Raw genomic sequence first — 13,946 nt, 5'->3', positions numbered from 1 at the left:
ACGGTTGATAAACGAGCAGTGATAAAAGATTGCACGACGAACGCGAACAGCATGTTCCACTTCCTTTATGGATATCTGCCCTATTGGGGATTCGCTATAGCATCAATGGGAGGTGGTATGACACGTGGCACGTGGTCATCAGCTGATCGTGCGCGGCGCGCTTCGCTTTTCCAGAACGTCTTACATCAGTCGAGTTCCAGCTGTTGTCGGGATCGGAGGACGTCAGCAGTCACCAACGATCATCGTGAAAAAACGGTAAAAACATCTTGCGTTAATTGTTTTCATAAATATGTAAATATATTACTTAAATTTAATTAAAAAAAAAAAACTCAGACTTAATATTCGCTTGAATCTGCATCGATTATAAATTAACAGTTATGGTGAATTGCGCGAATCCCAATGAAACGATTTCGAAATCTGTTTTTATTCATTTACTTATTTTTTTTATTGCGCGTTTTGAAATAAAGATTTCTCACTTGTTAAAAAAGATTTAGCAAGTGGGGGAGCTAAGCCTCGCTTATAGTTCTAAAATTGTCTCCTTCCACCAAATATGCCAAAAAAATGAGAATCGCACGTAATTGCGTTTACTTGGGCAAATCGGTATTCCCATTATCGCAAGGTCGCTACATTGTTGATTTTAATTTTTGCACCGCTTGTATAATCATCTTAGTCAAAATTTTCATCTAATATGAAGGAATCGAAAAATTTTATAATCTTATACAGCAAATTTGCGAAGAAAAAAGTAAAAATATTTTGGAATATTTTATATTTGTTGTATTATGCATTGTAGAAAAAATTCAAATGTTATTTTAATTATGCATACTTGTATGCATGTGTATTTATTTTTTTCTTAATGTGTGGACTTTTATATATACATATACATATTCTTATATTTCATAATGTATTTTATTAATGTGTGACATTATAATTTTTTCAGATATATTTTTCTACTAAATTATTTTTAAAACAAATGGTGCACATACAATGGCGATTGTCGTTTCTACAATGAATAAACTATATATTAATGTTTCGTTTTATTAATTTAAATAGAAAAAAGGTAAATCGAATTAATTATACACTTTTTAAATAAAAATTTATATGTATATATCTTAATCAGTTTTTTTCTGTTTATGCAGTGTAATAGATATATTCCTAGTTGCTACTTAATTTATAAAGTTGAAAAGCTAGATAAACAATGGCTGATAAAAGTAAGAAATTATCACGTTGGTATTTTGGTGGTGTTTCTTCCGCAGCTGCTGCATGTGTGACTCATCCTTTGGATTTACTGAAGGTTTTATTTACACTTTCTTAGCTCGGTTTATTTTTTAGCTTATTTTTATAGTTGTCAGTAAAAATGATTTATTAATAGATATCATTACATCATTACATCACTAATCAATATTTGGATATTAACATTTTTCATAAAAAATAATTATTTTTATTTTTTTTTATCATTATCTTTTTCTCTTTAGTATTTTTAATTATTAATAAATGTTGATTTTTATTAAATGTAGAGATTTAAGATTGAATGATTGCATAAATCTTAATTTTCTAGGTCCATTTGCAAACTCAGCAAGAAGGCAAATTATCAATAGTACGTTCGACTTTTGGAATAATTGAAAAACAGGGAATATTAGCTTTATATAATGGACTTAGTGCTTCCTTACTTCGCCAACTTACTTATTCTACAATAAGATTTGGTGCTTACGAGGTCAGTATATAAAGAATATATATTATTTGTATACATATAAATGCCATTTCTTTCTTAATTTATTATACACAGGTCATATTGTTAAATATAATAGGTCGGCAAACAAACATTTGAAACACCTGACTATCCACTACCTTTTTATCAAAAACTCTTACTGGCTGGAGTTTCCGGTGCTACAGGCGGTGTTTTTGGGACTCCCGGCGATGTGATTAATGTACGCATGCAAAATGATATCAAATTAGCACCAGAATTAAGAAGAAAGTAAGAACTTTGATATTATTATACATATAATACATATACTTTATAATTGTACTATTCCCTTATTAACTACATATATTTCTTTATTGCACAGTTACAAACATGCTTTGGATGGATTGTTTCGTGTAATTCAGCAAGAAGGTATTCGACAATTGTTTAGTGGATGTTCGACCGCGACCATGAGAGCAGCGCTGATGACTATCGGTCAATTGAGTTTTTACGATCAAATTAAAACAATGTTGTTACAGACTGGTTATTTCCAAGATAATCCTTCAACGCATGTCTTATCCAGTGTATCGGCTGTAAGTGTCTATTGAAAGAAAAAATTTCAAAGTCATCTTGTACTTAAGAGCTAATATCATTTTTTTTATATTAATATGAAGGGCGCTATTGCAACAACGCTAACGCAACCTTTAGATGTTCTAAAAACACGAGCAATGAACGCTAAGCCTGGAGAATTTAAAGTAAGTATATATGCGAATAATTATATACAGAGTGTCCCAAAAGTTCCGAACCGGTCGAATATTTTCATAAACTATGCACTTTAGAAAGAAATGTTTCAGACAAAAGTTATATGGCTTGAAGGGGGCCATCAGATAGTGGCAATGATTTGATATGGGAGAGTCATTTGAAAGTCACGTGATGATCACCGTAAATTTCTTAAATGGAACCTCCTATTTTTATTACATATTCCTGTAACTTATCTCGAGAGCTTTCCAAAACACTATAATAAAGTATTTCTTCATTGAGTACTTTTCGAGTTATGAGGTTAGAAATCATTTCTTAATTTTACATAAACCGTAAAATATCTTGTAAAATATTCATTTTTCGATTATCTTACCTTAATAATTTTATGTACAAAATAATGGGAGGAATCAATTGGTGTAAAGAAAATACATAGTTGTTTAAAAAAAAAATGTAATTGTTAATTGCAAATTACATATTTTTTTCTTAAAAACAACCATGTTTTTTCTTTACACCAATTGATTCCTCTCATTATTTTGTACATAAAATTATTAAGGTAAGATAATCGAAAAATGAATATTTTACAAGATATTTTACGGTTTATGTAAAATTAAGAAATAATTTCAAACCTCATAACTCGAAAAGTACTCAATGAAGAAATACTTTATTATAGTTTTTTGGAAAGCTCTCGAGATAAGCTACACGAATGTAATAAAAAATAGGAGGTTCCATTTAAGAAATTGACGGTGATCTTCACGTGACTTTCAAATAACTCTCCCATGTCAAATCATTGCCACTATCTGATGGCACCCTTCAAGCCATACAACTTTTGTCTGAAACATTTCTTTCTAAAGTACATAGTTTATGAAATATTCGACCGGTCCGGGACTTTTGGGACACCCTATATAATAGATTTTATGAAATATACAATTTATACAATTTATTTAAATATACAATATATTCTTACATTTATTTTCTGTACAGAATCTAATGGAACTTTTCTTATATACTGCCAAACTTGGACCACTAGCTTTTTTTAAAGTAAGTATAATTAAAGGATTTTTATTTCAACATTCTAAAAATAATTGTGATCATGAAGTTTTTTCAATGAATGATTCTATTTTACTCTAGGGCTATGTACCTGCATTTATTCGATTAGCACCGCAAACAATTCTCACATTTGTATTCCTTGAACAACTTAGATATAATTTTGGCTTCTATCCACAATCTGTGAAACCGTCATCGTAAATCTTATTGATTTTGACAAATAGAATACAACAATGAGATATTGAAATTAATTCTTTACACAATGTGTTATATAAACAAAAAAGTGTCAAATCTTTCTACAAATTTGAACAGACGGTTTTGTTTGTATACAGAACAAAATGTGCAACAAAACAAATTGATTCATTTAATCATTCGCACACATTTAATCAAGCTTTGATTTAATTAGATATTATAAATTTGTTTCTCAGAGACAAATTTTGATCACAAGTTATCTTCCAGTCAATACATTCCTTATATTATTTGTAATACATTTATTATATATACATATGTATGTAATAGTACAAATTTATACATATATATTTATTTAAATCAGCTTTTATATGCAAAGTGATTTTGTTTAGTACAAAGAGCTAATTTATTAATGAAAGATTTTTGTAATTTCTTTTTTATCATTAAGACTTCATATATTTGCAGTAGTTATTCCATCTACGTATACAACAAGCGAAATTGCCAATGAAATGTATAGTACAATTTATGAAAGAGCTTTAGATAAAAATATATAAAAGAACATATACAAAAAAATTATTTTTTTTAATTGCTAAAACATAATATATGTATGAAAATATATTATTTATGCAGCAAATATAATTTGCTAATAAAAATGCAAAATATTTTTATGATAAAGGTGATACATTGTAGTTGTTTTTTAAATCTATTTTCATGCTTTTGGGAATGAAGAGAATATATTTAATAATCCAAGTGAGTCATATAATTATACAATTTTATTCAAAGAATTAATCCATGAATGTGATAGAAATTATAAAATTATAATGGAAATAAATATATAAATGTGTTCACACATATTTTTTTTTGTATTTATACCCATACTTGTATTCCAATCTAAAGATTTTCGTTCTATCTGAAGATTATACATGTATAATATATTATGAAAATTATTTAATAGGCAGTATAATATATTTGGGTATAGTAAGATTTATATATGTTTTTTCTGGATTGTCTTTCAAGAAAAATTGTTCTGCATAAGAATCATATGTAGTTGCACATAAGGAAGCCTCTAAAGTCTTCAAATTGTCATGTGACAATAAATTTATAACACCTGATGGTATATCAGATACTGAAAACTTATCACAATATTGTGCCAGACTACAGGAGTCTTTTCCATCACATATCACAATGACAGAATTACCAGCAATTAAAACTTGTGTTAATCGATCAAACAAAATAGTTTCATCTTTTTCTTTTAAGATGATAACACCTTTTGGCTGACGCATTTTTGTTATTTCTAATCGTTCACTTTGAGAGCACAGCAATGATGTTTCATAAATATTTGAAAATTTTATCCATTTTAATATTTTATCCGCCAATGCAAATTTACTAAAAAAAATTAAAAAATTATTAAAAATTACTATTAAGAATAAAATCAAAAACATAAAATTATTATTAAGAAAATTCAAAATACAAATTTACAGCAAAATATAAGATATATAAAAACTTTTTAATATATATATAATAAATAATTTTAATATATAACATATATATTAAACATACCCATTACATTTTAACATGGATGCAAACTTGAATAATATTTGATTTCTAGAAATAATAGATTTAGTACTCCAAATTTTGAATCCTTTCTCAGCTGAATCAATGCATCTCTTAATATCACAACTATAATAATAAAGCAATTAATTATAAATTTCATATGTCAATTTTATTAAATTTTTGAATTTAAGAATTATTTTAATTAAGAATATAAGACTAAGAGAATATATTCATACCTTGTTGCATGTGCCCACAGAGCTTCATTATACATCCAATATGTATTTTTCACAGGTTGTTGCCATTTACCATTATAAAACAGATTATAAGTTGGAGTTTCAGCTTTCAAAATCTCTGATTTTATCGCATAATTGTTAACATCACAATTCTGCAGTTTTTTGTATAATAGTGTATTCAATGTTTCACTGAATATTTTTATATAAGGTAACAGTACAATACCACTATATAAATCCATGTGTGTATTTATAAATAAAACTTCTTTCTGAATTATTAAAAACAGAAATAACAATTCTTTAAAAAATCTTCATTATACAATAATACTATATAATTCAATAAAACAATTTAAATAATATACATTTAAGGATGACGCTAAATTTTTTGCAGCTATAATATCTTCTGACCATATGGATACTATTTTCATTTTACAATGTTCATGGTTTGTAAGTAATTCTTTCCTTGATCGAAATACATAGATGGGAAGAGTTAAATTCTCAAAATATTCTTTTACAAGCCATAAAAACTTTTCTTTTATAAATTCTTGGACCCAAATTTTATTAAAATAAGAAAGACATCCTTGTTTAGGGTAGATAATTCTCAAATAGCTAATAACTGCATACAAATCTGAATCTTCTAGAAGTATCATTTCATTGAACTGATCTGCACAATTTTAAAATCTTGATTAAGAAAAAATATTTTATTATATTACACGTTTCTCTCTTACCTTTTATTAATTGATGACATTTATGTTTCCATTGATATTGATATGTTTCATAATTTTTGCTAAAATAATATATATAATGTAAAAATAATATTTACCAAATTGATAATTATATTAACTTTAAAGATAAAAAATATATAAGCATTAATTAATATGTTTAACAAATATAACATAACAATATAACATAACAAATATAACAAATATAACATAAATAATTACTAAATAGTATCTTCCAAAAATAAGTGTATCTCCATATGAGTATCTCCACATATATGCACAAGAGTAAGCATCACTAATAAAATTATATCATCTCTCTCATATTCCTCTTCTAGAAAAATTTAAAATAAAAGATTTTATACATATAATATGCTCCATTTTATATTATTTATTAAAAAAATTTATAAATAAAAAATTTATAAATTTATAAAAAAAAGTATTAAAATATCTTTATAATTGCAACTGATATTAATATATGTACCAAAATTACTGCAAAGCGAAAGTTTTACACCAAAATTAGTTAAATATTCAATAATAGTGGTAACCACATCTACATGTTTACATACAGATTGAAAAAGAGATAGATTCTTTTCTATTATGGATGCTATTTCGAGGAATCTAAAAAAAATATATTAAAAAGAGAAGCATTTTTTACATTTTTATTATATTAATATATCTTAAATTTAAAAATTTATTTACCTTTCTGAGATGTCATTAACATTTTTAAACTTTATTGTTTTAGGTAAAGCAGATATTTTTGTTAATACCTCCTAAAAATATATATAAAAAGTAGTATTACATATTTTTTCTATGACAGATATAAATTAAAATATATTCATATCTGCAATTTACATATATGTATATTAATATATTAAATTTTATAATTCATTAATATTTTTTATATATGTATATGTATATGTATATGTATATATACTTACTTCTCTATTATTTTCATTATATTGTAGATTGTTATAATATTTGTCTATAGTTTGCAGTCGACACATAATTATTCTCTGTAATTTTTTAAAAATTATTTGTAATCCCGTTTGTATTAGCTCTACACAATAATATTAAAAACAATTAGAAGATAACATTAAAAAATTTTTTTATTAAAAATTATTTCTTTTATTTTTAATTAGAAAATAAATTTCATACTTGTGGAAAAAAATATTTTGATATTTAAAGCAGCATAAAAATGATGGTTATGTAAGGCACTCTTCGTAGCTCGTTTTTATCTTCGCAATATTACTGATAACTAAAAAGCGATAAACAACGTAAAAAAAACGTAAAATAAAAAATGCATAACAACTATGTTTCCATAAATGCAATGAATTTAATATAAATTGAAATGAGAGAGAGAGATAGCTTCATATTTTTATCTTTTTCAGTTTGAAGAAAAAATATTTGCTTTTATATTCTGTAAAAAAATATATAGTTTGTTCTATTTAACGCCACAAAATTTTCATATCTTTTAAAGGCTGTAGCACACACTTTCCATAAGACATAACAGTAAGGTTTCGACCAATCGCGTTGCTCAATTTGGCCGTCCTTAACCAAATTGAGCAACGCGATTGGTCGAAACCTTACTGTTATGTCTAAGGCCGGATCTACAATAGGCAATTTAAGCTTTAAGCCTTAGGAGATTGACCAATCACAGTCAAGTATGAAGAGAATACTCGACTGTAATTGGTCAATTTCTTAAGGCTTAGGGCTTAAATTACCTATTGTAGATCGGGACTTATGGAAAGTGTGTGCTATAACCTTTAAAGGCCGCAGCACACACTTTTGCATAAGCGCATAACCATAAGCATAAGGAAATTGATTGGTCCCCAAGTATATGCATAAGAAAATGAACCAATCAATTTTTTTATGCTTATGGTTATGCGCTTATGCAAAAGTATGTGCTGCGGCCTTTAGGGCCTATCCAGGCAAACTTGCATAGGTGCATATGCATAACATAAGACCACATGGATCAATGAGCATCGAGTATTATGTTATATAAGTCAATGGGTGCTTTCCAATTGAGATATCCCTAGACACTTTTATGCACACGGCGACACAAGTCGCGTTCCAATTGCCGTAACTGCCGACACAACTTTACACATCCGTACTCAGCTCGAGGGCTACTAGTCAACTTGTGTAACCTTCTGTTTTCTAGGGACAAATGAAATATGCGGTTACAGACTGACGGCGATTATGTTGGCAATTTTCTTTTCGTTTTATCCTTTTTAATTAAAAGACAACCATTAAAGTACACCATACAAATACAAAAATGGACAATAAAAATATTAAAAGTATCATTGAAGTAAGTAATTCAAATTAATGAGTTTTTGTACAATTAATTTTTTTATTATATTTAATAAATAAAATAAAATTGTCTCTTTTGCATATTTGCAGGTTAGATATATTACTGATTAAATTTTCATTCATATTTATATATTAATATAATATGCATTTATATATTTTATTTATATATTATTTATATATTATATAATATTATGCATATATATACATCTATGTATGTTAATCCATTTTATATATCGATGCTATCACCCTCAGCATGGATTAAAAAATATCAAGATGGACATGGTTATGAAGAATCCTAACCCTCCACTCGAAAATCGCACATTAACTTTGTTCCAATTGAGTCGTGCACATCGCTACACTTTGTGCCTTCCTGTGTATGTTTGTGTTAAGATGTGTTAAACAATTGGAAAGCACCCAATATGGCGACTTAATACTCGATGCTCATTGGTCCATATGATCTTATGTTATGCATATGCACTTATGCAAGTTTGTCTGGATAGGCCCTTAGGCTTTCGCACATGAATTGCCATAACCATAAACGTAAAATGTAAACGTAAGCTGAAGAACCAATCAGAATATTGCTTTAGCTTTATGTATCCTAGAAGACGATAGAATGATGATAAAGTTGGCCGTAAGTAGAAGTAACTAGGATTTCAATCGGTTGAAATCCTAGTTATTTCTGCTTACGTTCCAAAACGCAAGTAACCGAGGACAATTTTACTCGATGGCTGATTTGAATCAGAAACGCTTAAAAGAGTTTCGGAACAGCTAGCGAGTAAAATTTTCCTCGGAGAGTACGTTTTGGAACATACATACCCTAGAATACATAGGCTGGTATTCATAGTCCGATCTTATCTATTTAAGATTGTCTTAGGCTCAAGCAAATAGCTGCGTAGCACACTGAAATATATCTATACTGGAAGAGGCACTGGCTTTGTTTGCCGTAGACGGAAAGCGTGCCTGCGATAGATAGATGTTTGGGGATTGCTATCTCGTTTTTTCCGGCGCTGCGTCTGCGCAGAACGAAACAAGTCACATGATGTACAGGCGAAATCGAAAGTTTAGTTTTTTGCTTGGCTTATTGAGGTAACGGTGGCAATGTGGCATGTTCTGAAACATTTTATTTTAATCAATTCGAAAAAAGACATTAATGTCAAATTCTTGATGTTTGAAATAGATTTTGTGTTTCAATAAGTTAATATATCTCTATATAGTTCTCGGTTCTCGAACCGTTACAGTGACGTCCTTCCTAACCTTCCTTATGATACAAACACTCTTGGACCTGACTGTACAACAAAGACAGGTAGCCCCTAAATCTTCCCTCTCTCTCGGCACGCTTTCTGCAGCTTAGTGCCTCTTCCAGTATGTATATATTTCAGTGGCGTAGCATTTCAAGCTCGAACTTAAGACGATCTTAAATATAAGATCGGACTATGAATACCGGCCATAAATCTAAAGCAATATTTTGATTGGTTCTTCAGCTTACGTTTACGTTTTATGTTTATGGTTATGGCAATTCATGTGCAAAAGCCTTTAGGCCCGTTCTACAATGAGTCGTAAATCGTCAGTCGTAGGCAAATTGACCAATCATAGTTGATTATTTTTTAAATAATCGACTATAGTTGGTCAATTTGCCTACGACTTACGACTTACGACTCATTGCAGAACGGGCCTTAAGCTACGGTCAAGACCACAGTATAAGTACATACAGTAGGGGCACTTCTTTGTTCTCTAAAAACCGCAATTTTGAGTGCGCATGCGTCAATTGTACAATTTTCAATATGGCTACGTATGTGTCACATGCTATCTGTACACGTTAGGCTGATGGCAGAGAATTAGATGTCTGTCGTAGTCGTGGACATAAAGTAAAGCAGAGAAAAACGTATATCGTACAAGGCCATTGTGACAATGGCCTTGTACACTTCACGACAACGATTCGTTCCGTAGTCCCTCTCGCGGGGCAAGGGGAGCGTAGCCTCTAACCAATCAGCCATTGCCACGCTGCCAGCTGATTGGTCACTTCTACGCTCCTCTTGCCCCGCGAAAGAAGCCGCGGAACGAATCGTTGTCGCGCAGTGCATACGTTTTTCTCTGTCTTACTTTACGTCCACGATTACGACAGACGTAAGAGCCTATCCAGACAAACTTGCATAGGTGCATATGCATAACATAAGACCATATGGACCAATGAGCATCGAGTATTAAATCGCTATATTGACTTACATAACATAATACTCGATGCTCATTGGTCCATATGGTCTTATGTTATGCATATGCACCTATGCAAGTTTGTCTGAATAGGCCCTAAGCGCTCACGTCTAGTTCTCTGCCATCAGCCTTAAGGCTATAAGCCGCAGCACACACTTTTGCATAAGCGCATAAGGGTGGCACCCGATTTACCACGTCACCAATTGGCCAATTCAAAATAGGACTCTCTGATTGGTAAATCGTTGCTGGTTACCCTAGGCACAGGTCGATATAATTGGCTGTGGTCAATCGCAACGTGGTCAAACGGGACGCTCCCGCGCATAACCATAAGCATAAGAAAATTGATTGGTTCATTTTCTTATGCATATACTTGGGGACCAATCAATTTCCTTTCCTTATGTTTATGGTTATGCGCTTATGCAAAAGTGTGTGCTGCGGCCTTAAGGCTATAGCACACACTTTCCATAAGACATAACAGTAAGGTTTCGGCCAATCGCGTTGCTCAATTTGGCTGTCCTAACCAAATTGAGCAACGCGATTGGTCGAAACCTTACTGTTATATCTTATGGAAAGTGTGTGCTATAGTCTTTATAACACTTTCCATAAGACATAACAGTAATAATCGGAGAGCTCATGACGCACGTTTCATGAAGTGTTTGATGCACCATGAAACTTAGCTTAGAGGTGTTAGTTGAATAGTTGAGCAGGTATATGAATGTTTGCCTGACATACCTGGGTACACCTGGTACTGCGCATCCAGGTAAGTTGTAAAAAAAGTTTTCGAAAATGAAGCTTTTGATTCATCAAAAATCTAATGACATTCGAAAATTTAATTAATTTTAAACAAAAAAATGAGAAAGGCAGTCACTTTTAGAGGGTGTAACTTTCTGGCAAACAACTCCAAAGTTGTATGCCAATAAATATTAAATGAAGTGTTTGATTCACGCTGAAATTTTTACAGCGTGTTTATTAAATATAATAAAAAATTTTTACAAAATGGCAGACAGTTTTTCCGGGGTTTAATAATTGGCAATCAGCAAAATAAATGTTGCTTAGACGGTCGACAGATAATAATAAGTGCGAGTGAGTGCGACGATCACCGTTAGAGCCTTGGTCACTTTCCGCGTTCCCATTGGCTGTTGGTCACGTGTTCATCTTATATATTATAACAGATATTTGATTAGAGAAATATTTGTGCAGATATCTATTCAGATACACAGATAGATAAATTAATTTGTTTGAAGAAATTTTTCAATCAAAAAATTTATTTCATAATATCTTTTAGTTTTAAATCAAATAGAAAAATTTTGAACCAAGATAATTTTCTTTAATTAAGAAAATTTTTTCAAGAAATTTTGAGCTTTATTCAAAGCAAAGAAATTTTTACAAAATGAATATTTTTTTCTCGGTTTAATAAAGTTATTTTGTTTTACAATGAATATAGAATTATGGCTTTTTTGTGGCTTTTTTTTTTTTTTTTTTTTTCAAAAAAATTTTGGATTAAAAATTTAGAGATTTTGTTCATTTGCACAAATAACAAGCAGAAACTATATCATTTTTGAGAAAAAAAATTGTCAAAAATCATACTGAAAAAATTAAAAATTTCTCAGTGCTTCTTTTATTATTGCATATAATTTTGTACAGTACCTGAATGAGATTGAGTTCCTGTTAAATTAGTTGATGATTTACTCTGCAGATATTTTTGTTTCAAAGTTGTAAAATTACAATAACATTGACGATGATAACCTTCGGTAGAAGACAAATCCGATGGTATTTCAATATTATTGTACTTCAAATTATATTCTTGCCGAATTTTCAAAATTGTTTGACACTTTACTAAAGTTTTATCTGAAAATGCAATAACTTTTCCACTATCAGTTTCTTTGCAAATCACACACAAAACACCCTCCATTTTTATCAATTGATCTTCACAGAAAAAACTGTAAATCTAATCTCAAAAAAAATTATCAATAACCACAATATTATTTAATAAAAATACACAGAAACAGAATAATACACAAGAAAACGTGGTCAGTCACAATGAACGATTTTAATGGTTATGTATTCGCTTTGAGATTCCCTGAGTATATACATGCCGACAACAAGTACAGCTGTTGATGAACACGTGACCAACAGCCAATGGGAGCGCGGAAATTGACCAAGGCTCTATCGGTGATCGTCACTCTCACTCACATTCATTATTATCTGTCGACCGTCTAAGCAACATTTATTTTGCTGATTGCCAATTATTAAACCCCGGAAAAACTGTCTGCCATTTTGTAAAAATTTTTTATTATATTTAATAAACACGCTGTAAAAATTTCAGCATGAATCAAACACTTCATTTAATATTTATTGGCATACAACTTTGGGGTTGTTTGTCAGAAAGTTACACCCTCTAAAAGTGACTGCCTTTCTCATTTTTTTGTTTAAAATTAATTAAATTTTCGAATGTCATTAGATTTTTGATGAATCAAAAGCTTCATTTTCGAAAACTTTTTTTACAACTTACCTGGATGTGCAGTACCCAGGTATGTCAGGCAAACATTCATATACCTGCTCAACTATTCAACTAACACCTCTAAGCTAAGTTTCATGGTGCATCAAACACTTCATGAAACGTGCGTCATGAGCTCTCGGACTATATATAAGGTTTCGACCAATCGCGTTGCTCAATTTAGTTACGGACCAAATTACGGTAGGGTATTCACAAAAATATAAACATCTTATAAAATAAAAATTGAAACTTTTATTTTTAATTTCATCGGTTTGGAAATAATTTTAATGAATTAATAAGATTTTTGCGATTAAAATGACACCAAATACGATATAAATCGGATAATTTTTAATTAGTCTAATAATAAAAATTTTGCTTACATTTAACTGTCCGATTTATATCGAGTTTGATGTCATTTTAATCGCAAAATTCTCATTATTTCATTAAAATTATTTTCAAAACAAATAAAATGCATTTTATTTTTTATAGTAGATGACATATATTCGTGAAATGTTATAGAGAAAGGGAATCTCGCGTAAGAAATTTCGAAACTCTTTTTACGATACATCATCTCGCTTGCTCTATTTGTTCTCGCTCTCGCTTTCAATGATATCGGGAATTTCTACTATGACAAAAAACTACTTGCAGTCATCGAGTAATTATTGTCGCGTCGTGTAGTAACGTGTCCGTGCGTATTTCTTTTATCGAGTGATTTTTAATCGCCATCAGTTATTATTCGACAGTGATTAATAGTGATT

At 30.0% G+C, this 13,946-nt stretch overlaps 2 protein-coding genes across 4 annotated transcripts; one reads left to right on the top strand and one right to left on the bottom strand.

Moving 5' to 3' along the window:
* Window positions 1-35: 35 nt before the first annotated feature.
* Window positions 36-3,969, top strand: LOC105251742 (mitochondrial dicarboxylate carrier). 2 transcript variants are annotated; one of them, XM_011258723.2, is made up of 9 exons: window positions 189-255; window positions 938-1,057; window positions 1,137-1,291; window positions 1,556-1,711; window positions 1,806-1,972; window positions 2,064-2,271; window positions 2,353-2,433; window positions 3,419-3,475; window positions 3,566-3,969. In XM_011258723.2, exons 3-9 carry the CDS (start codon window positions 1,196-1,198, stop codon window positions 3,680-3,682), a joined length of 882 nt encoding a protein of 293 aa, XP_011257025.1. In that variant the 5' UTR covers window positions 189-255; window positions 938-1,057; window positions 1,137-1,195; the 3' UTR covers window positions 3,683-3,969. The 2 variants fall into 2 exon arrangements, with proteins under 2 accessions (XP_011257024.1, XP_011257025.1); XM_011258722.3 differs by lacking the exons at window positions 938-1,057; window positions 1,137-1,291 and having other exon boundaries at window positions 36-255.
* A 550-nt stretch (window positions 3,970-4,519) lies between these two features.
* On the bottom strand, window positions 4,520-7,570 carry LOC105251741. Of its 2 annotated transcripts, none has more exons than XM_025410770.1 (10): window positions 7,332-7,570; window positions 7,115-7,233; window positions 6,876-6,946; window positions 6,658-6,794; window positions 6,399-6,507; window positions 6,183-6,241; window positions 5,817-6,118; window positions 5,461-5,723; window positions 5,231-5,350; window positions 4,520-5,056 (listed from the first exon to the last, which is right to left on the bottom strand). In XM_025410770.1, exons 2-10 carry the CDS (start codon window positions 7,178-7,180, stop codon window positions 4,615-4,617), a joined length of 1,569 nt encoding a protein of 522 aa, XP_025266555.1. In that variant the 5' UTR covers window positions 7,181-7,233; window positions 7,332-7,570; the 3' UTR covers window positions 4,520-4,614. The 2 variants fall into 2 exon arrangements, with proteins under 2 accessions (XP_025266555.1, XP_025266554.1); XM_025410769.1 differs by having other exon boundaries at window positions 7,115-7,189.
* Window positions 7,571-13,946: the final 6,376 nt, after the last annotated feature.

This window comes from Camponotus floridanus, unplaced genomic scaffold, assembly GCF_003227725.1.
Source record: "Camponotus floridanus strain SB8 unplaced genomic scaffold, Cflo_v7.5 scaffold340, whole genome shotgun sequence".
NCBI lineage: Eukaryota > Metazoa > Arthropoda > Insecta > Hymenoptera > Formicidae > Camponotus > Camponotus floridanus.
The sequence above is the reverse complement of the archived record's forward strand: the minus strand, read 5'-3'. Positions and strand labels throughout refer to the sequence as shown.

Coding starts and splice junctions, on each gene's coding strand:
- LOC105251742 (XM_011258722.3), top strand. CDS start 52: ATGTTCCACTTCCTTTATGGATATCTGCCCTATTGGGGATTCGCTATA. Junction 2,272..2,352: donor TCTTATCCAGTGTATCGGCT/GTAAGTGTCTAT, acceptor ATTAATATGAAG/GGCGCTATTGCAACAACGCT. Junction 2,434..3,418: donor CTAAGCCTGGAGAATTTAAA/GTAAGTATATAT, acceptor TTTTCTGTACAG/AATCTAATGGAACTTTTCTT.
- LOC105251741 (XM_025410770.1), bottom strand. CDS start 7,180: ATGTGTCGACTGCAAACTATAGACAAATATTATAACAATCTACAATAT. Junction 6,947..7,114: donor ATAATGAAAATAATAGAGAA/GTAAGTATATAT, acceptor ATATATTTTTAG/GAGGTATTAACAAAAATATC. Junction 6,795..6,875: donor GTTAATGACATCTCAGAAAG/GTAAATAAATTT, acceptor TATTTTTTTTAG/ATTCCTCGAAATAGCATCCA.